At 43.6% G+C, this 6,744-nt stretch overlaps 1 protein-coding gene across 1 annotated transcript; it reads left to right on the plus strand.

Moving 5' to 3' along the window:
* The first annotated feature begins 4,293 nt into the window (after positions 1-4,293).
* Positions 4,294-5,181, plus strand: phlda2 (pleckstrin homology-like domain, family A, member 2). The gene is made up of 2 exons (XM_033968543.2): positions 4,294-4,812; positions 4,884-5,181. The coding sequence occupies exon 1, from the start codon at positions 4,354-4,356 to the stop codon at positions 4,759-4,761; it is 408 nt and encodes a 135-aa protein (XP_033824434.1). The 5' UTR covers positions 4,294-4,353; the 3' UTR covers positions 4,762-4,812; positions 4,884-5,181.
* Positions 5,182-6,744: the final 1,563 nt, after the last annotated feature.

The following is a 6,744-nucleotide window of genomic DNA, read 5'->3' on the forward strand; positions in this document are numbered from 1 at the left end:
TTTGCAGTGAGATCCAGAGTAAAGTTGTTGCTTGTTTTTATACTTTATTTATCTGATTAACTGTTAATATCTTACATTAACAAACCAGACACAAAATATAACAAATATAAATGTGTTACGTTAGCGTTAGCGTGATGTACTGATATTCAGCCTGTTGTTCCACATTTTATTATTATTTTTATTACTTGATTTAAAGATAAAATGTCTGTTCTTGGTCTCGGATTTTGTAAAATAAATTTCCACAAAAAATGCGACTTATAAATGTTTTTTTTTTCTTCATTATTATGTATTTTTTGGCCGGTGCGATTTATACTCCAGAGCGACGTAAAGTCCGGAAAATACGGTAAATAAAAGACATTCTGGACCAGTTATGATGGTAATAATCTTATTACATCACCAGGATATCGACTGAACCGATATTTGAACGCCGATATCTGATCCAGTGAATTTTTCAGTATCGCTGCTGAAATCCAATGCTATTATCGGATCGGTGCGTCTCTAATAATGTCTGATGAATGATGCAAAGAGTAAAACAAACCATGGACAAGCTTTAAATAATTAAAACGTGAAATCAATGCTTTTTAGTAACTGTTTAATGGAGAAAAGGATTATAAAACATACTTTATATTTTTAGTAACACCATGTAACTTTGTCATTTTGTGGAGGTGGCACGTCTCCCGCATGATTCTGTGGAAATGCAAAGTTAAAACCAAATTTCGAAACGTTCCACATGGAGGTTTGTGTAATCCCTCAGTCGTCCAGGTCTGATCCAAAGCAAAAGCCGAAGTTAAATCCATCAAGTGGACAAAACGTTCATCCACGCCTCTTCGTCGATGAGGCGCGTTTTGTCCAGTTGACGGATTTAACTTTGGCTTTTGCTGTTCTATGTGGAGATTATGCAATGGAAAAAAGGAAAAAACATAATCCAGTGAGGTTCATCTGTAGATTATTTTTCCAGATTAAGGGTTAGTTTGTTTTCATACAGTAGTTTAGTTTGGACTGCTCTCTAGCGCTCTTCGTCACAGTGGTCAAATGATGTTACTGCGGCGTATCTGTTCAGCTGATATAAACTGGTTTTGATGCTTTGTTTCACCCAGTGGAGGCAGGAACGACAGCGCCACCTGCGGTCCAACGGGCCCTTAAACCGAGACGAGGGGGCCTTTTTACTCTCACACACCTGGGATACTGTCCTGAAGAAGACGGACTGCAGATGGCGCCGTCGTTCTGCCTTCACCGGTCGAAACAAAGCGCCAAAACTGGTTTAAATCAGCTGAACGGACACAACACAGCAACATCACGTGACCACTGTGAGGCGCTAGTGAGCAGAACAAACTGTCAGGTATGAAAACAAACTAAACCTTTTAAAATAAAACTAAAACATGCTTTAACTTGATCTGTTTTTTCTTATTTATCCAGAATCTAATGATCAATTGTTGCTTCTTTTTCTCCATAAACCCACTCACGTCATGAATCACCCCAGACACTTCCCCCTGGTCTTTTTTACTGATCATATAAACATAGATGTTCACACAGACACTCCACAGTCACGCTCTGGTCCTGCCCATACACACCTGCTGCCTGTCCTGCTCCTTTGGCAAGCACACTCCCCCTGCAGAGCTCCAGCCTGAGTCACTGCCCAGACATGTTCCTCAGCCTATCCACAAACGGGACAAAAGCTCTTCAGTGTTACACCGGGGGCCCAGGCTGCGGTGGCCCCATCCCGTCTGTGTCAACATGTGATTCACGCCGTGGACCACAGAGTAAAGACGTGTGGTGTTGATTGAAGTAAAGTAATACAGTGGTTGGCATCTGGCTTCCGGACTCCAGGAGAAACGGGGAATGTTTCCAGAATGCCTGAAGGGGAAGCTGATAGGACACAGGAGAGGAGGGGGGGGGGGGGGCGCCGGGGGGACGGTCACTCAAGTCCGGGTCAGTTCAGGTGCGGCTGTTTGGAATGAGACGGGTTTGGATTTATTACTTAAAAAAAGACAGACAGACAGAATTTACATATGATCTCAGAGTTTTCCATTTGAATGTTGATGTTAAATGTATAAAGTGTAATTTTATGAATAAATTGGACTTAATTAAACTTATTTACTTTGGATAATTAAATATGCGGAATATTACGGAAGTGTCAGTGTTTTATTTTCTGAGTGTTGTTGATGTAACATTGTCAAAAAACATTATTAGTCTATTTTTGTAAATAAGGAATTGAATATATCGAGTAATAATGACAACAGGGCCGGACTGGTCCAGGACTAAACCAGGACTAAACCAGGACTAAACCAGGACTGAACCAGGACTGAACCAAGACTGAACCAGGACTGAACCAAGACTGATCCAGGACTGAACCAGGACTAAACCAGGACTGAACCAGGACTGAACCAAGACTGAACCAGGACTGAACCTGGACTAAACCAAGACTGAACCAGGACTGAACCAGGACTGAACCAAGACTAAACCAGGACTGACCCAGGACTAAACCAGGACTGAACCAGGACTAAACCAGGACTGAACCAAGACTGAACCTGGACTGAACCAGGACTAAACCAGGACTGAACCAGGACTAAACCTGGACTGAACCTGGACTAAACCAGGACTAAACCCGGAATAAACCAGGGCTAAACCAGGACTGAACCAGGACTAAACCAGGACTGAACCAGGACTGAACCAGGACTAAACCAAGACTGAACCAGGACTGAACCAGGACTGAACCAGGACTGAACCAAGACTGAACCAGGACTAAACCAGGTCTAAATCTGCTGTGACTGAAGGGGGTTTATTCTGCACTTTTCTGTATTAATGTTAACTTTATGATGGTTGTTTGTGATTATTTATGTTTTGATTTGTCCTGTGGTGATTTTAATGTCACTTTTATTCTGTAAAACACTTTGAATCACCTTGTGTACTCACTGTGCTTTACTAAACTCGCTTTACTTTGCAGGGAAAGCCCAAACTTCCCTTTCCACACACACACCTCCTCCAGCTCCTCCAGGGGGATCCCGAGACGCTCCCAGACCAGCCCAGAGCCCCAGTCCCTGCGGCGAGTCTTGGGTCTCGTCCAGGACCTCCTCCGGGTGGGACATGCCCTGAACACCTCACAACATTTAGAAGAGATTCCCGAGCCGCCTCCGCTGACTCGCCTTGATGTGGAGGAGCAGTGGCTTTACTCTGAGTTCCTTCCACGTCTCATCTCGGAGGGAATATCTAACGTGAAGTCTCCTGAAATAGCAGTGACAAACCACCGTCCCTCCAGTTTAAGGGTAACTCACGTAACGTCCTTTGCCACTCGCTCCAGGAGGCTATAGTCAACCTTCCATTTAAAGGTTTTTAGGTCTGTGATGTCCGTTTCTTTCGCGTTCACACATGTCTGAGGTGCTGCAGTGGTTCTCTGATGATTGCGGTTGGTAGTTTGACTCCAGCTCTGTGCAGAAATGTCCCGTGTGGTGTTTAGTTGAGGTCGGGGCAGCACATTTCTGTTGGTCCGGACCAGCTGACACTAAAACTATCAGCAGAGTTATTATGAGGAAGGAGAGACTGTCATTAAGAAGGTTTAGTCAAGAACCTCGAGCAGAATTTGATTAAAGCCTTTTACAAACAAAGCTGTGATTTATAGATGATTTATAGAACATTTCTCTTTGGATTTTTGGCGTTTTTGTCTGAATTTTGAATGTCATGAGTGTGGACGGAGGCTAAATACTTGAAACATTTTACATTCTCTAGTTGTCCTGTTTTAGGTATAATCTGATGAATGCTGAAACAATTTATCTGCGTCCCTCCTGTGCCCATGTGTGCTCGTGTGTGTGTGTGTGTGGGTGTGTGTGTGTGTGTGTGTGTGTGTGTGGCTACTGGATGTAAAACACTCTTCTTCTTCGAGGTAGAAGTACAGATATAAATGTATTCATGTGTTTACCGTGAGCTCGTGGTTCAAAGGTTTTCATTCTGCACTTTTCTCCTTTAATGTTAATTTTATGATGATTCATTGTGATTATTTATGTTTTCATTTGTTGTATTGTGATTTTAATGTGTTTCTTATTGTGTAAAGCTCTTTGTGTCTGACTTGTGCTGTACAGATAAACTTCCCTTTGCTCCTCTGTGACTCTAAAGCCGCAGCAGGAGCCTCCATTTCCTCTGTGGATGTTTGTTACTGATTAACAGATCTGAGTTTAATGAGACCCACGTTTCTCCCTTTGCCCCGCGCGCTTCCGCCCACAGCCTCAGCTCCAGAAGCAGAAACGTCCCCACAGGGCTGACGTCAGGGGGCCGTGCCACGCGCAGCCTCTATAAAGATCCGGCTCTGAGCCGTTCATTCACAGACTCACACGGAATACAACGCACGAGGGAAGCCCAACGATGAAAATGTCGGCGGCGCAGATCCTCAAAGAGGGAGAGCTGGAGAAGAGGAGCGACAACCTCCTCCAGTTCTGGAAGAGGAAGACGTGCGTCCTGACCGCGGACAGCCTCAACATTTACCCGGACACACAGAAGCGCAGCAAGGCCAAGGAGCTCAAGCTGCAGTCCATCAAGAAAGTGGACTGTGTGGAGCGCACGGGCAAGTTCGTCTACTTCACCATCGTGACCACAGACAATAAAGAAATCGACTTCCGGTGCTCTGGGGAGGAGAACTGCTGGAACGCGGTGATTACCATGGCTTTGATTGACTACCAGAACAGAAAAGCGATCCAGGACTTTAAAACGCGGCAGGACAATGAGAGCGCGTCTCCGGGGCAGCAGGAGAGGCGCATGGCCCGAGCGCCCTGACGCACGGCGCGCCCTGACGCACGGCGCGCCCTCAGCTCTGCTCCTAATATGGTGAGCCCCACACCGCCACAGCAGCGTCACAGCGCGCACAGACTCTAATGTTTGTGGACTTGTGATTCCAGCGTCACTGTTGGACCACTCAGACTAAACTAGGACCAAAAGGAAGACCAGGTCATCCGGTCCAAACATGAAGGATAGTCCGGGCCTGTGCTGTCACTGACCTGAGCCTGAGCTGTACTGCTCCAGAGACTGAACCAATCTTTAAAATGTCAAAAGGATTTCAAGCTCTGCCTTCAGGAGCCTGCCTCCTAAACCATTCATGTTAATTTATTTGTTTGTTATGTTGTTACTTGCAATCAGCTTTAAATTATATGTGTTTACGTTGTATTTATTTGAATAAATCTGCAAACATTTGTACAATTTGGTGAATCTGTGCCTTCATTACCACGTGACAGGCTGAGGTCAGGCTCATACACTTGGGATATTTCTAGGTAGATGCCATGCGCGCTGGGCAGAGGGAGTGGAGACCGGAAAGTCCCTGCGCCTCCTCGGCTCCTCAGGTGGAATGCGCCTCTTTTGTGCCTGGGCTGAGTCAGTGCAGAGCTGATAAGAAGCTCACTTGAAGCATAAGAAGTTCTCTTGAAGCGTGCCGCCAAAACACGCCCTAAACTGAGGCGAGGAGTGGGAGTTTGGCTGTAAAACTGGCTCTGAGTCCAACTAACCACGTAACCCCCAACAAAAGGGACAGTCTCCTTCATCTGACACGAGCTCAAGGCAGATTTAAACTCCTGTCAGGTTTATTTGGAGCGTGTTCCGTCCGGGTGAGGGGATGATGAGGTGTTGGGCTGGCTGCGGTGAGCTGTGTGGGTGGGAGCGTGACACTGATTGATGTTCATTTAGAGGGAAGTGGAGCCAATCTCTTCTTTGTGGTTTGTTTCAACTTGATCCGTGCGGTTTGTTTCAACTTGAGCCTCGTTGAAAACCTTTCTAGAAATAACCGCACGCGTAAATTAAGACAAAGGCGACACGATAAAAGAATATGTGTCGGTAAATGGTTGTTTTAATGTAGTGTTTTTCCACCTTGGAGACATTTAAAGTGGCACGACGCACACATTTACACACAGACACTGGGGGTTGAGTGTCTTGCCCAGGGACACAAAGACGGGGTTCATTTGTAGGAGCTGGAATCGCACCGTCGACCTGCGGATCAGCGGAGAAACAACATAAAACTGAGCTTCTGTCGTCGCCCAAACTCGTCGTTTTAGGTCTAAAACTTCATTCAATAAGACAATAATCTAACTTTTACTTTTCTTGTCTGTTGTAGAAGAAAAAAAAACTTGATTTATTTACTTATTTATTCATAAAAGGGAAGTTAAAAGCTATTTCGAAACATCAGTTCACAAATAACACACTTATAACAGATTATTTGAATACTGTTGTACCAAATATTTGACCAAAAACAGTTGGATTTTACTTTTACTTGTCTCTTAAGTCCAACAGTGGAACGTAACAAAGTAAAAAGAGTAAAATACTGTACATAAGTAAATGTTTTCAAGTATCTGTGCTTTACTTAGGTACTTTTTAAACTGGATACTTTTACTTTTACTTCACATTTGAGAGCAGTGTCTGTACTTTCTACTGCACTACGTTTTTGAACTGGACTGAAAAGTAAAAGTGTTTTTCATTATTGTTTAAAACCTCTTGATAAATCTGAGGGTTTATTTTTAACATCTTCATAATCTGAGCAACAAAAATATAACAAATAAACTGAAACAACTGAATCCATCTTTTTATTTTAGTGAACAAAATTCCACACAAAATTTTATCAAAATCAACTCAACATGACTCAAATTCTGCACAAAATACTTTTACTTTTTACTATTTAAGTATATTTTTAGACAGGTGCTTTAATACTTTTACTTAAGTACATTTTAAACTACAGGGATACCTTTTACTTTTCCATCAGTACATTTGAGAGCAGTA

The sequence above is a fragment of the Periophthalmus magnuspinnatus genome, chromosome 6 (genome assembly GCF_009829125.3).
Source record: "Periophthalmus magnuspinnatus isolate fPerMag1 chromosome 6, fPerMag1.2.pri, whole genome shotgun sequence".
Lineage (NCBI taxonomy): Eukaryota > Metazoa > Chordata > Actinopteri > Gobiiformes > Gobiidae > Periophthalmus > Periophthalmus magnuspinnatus.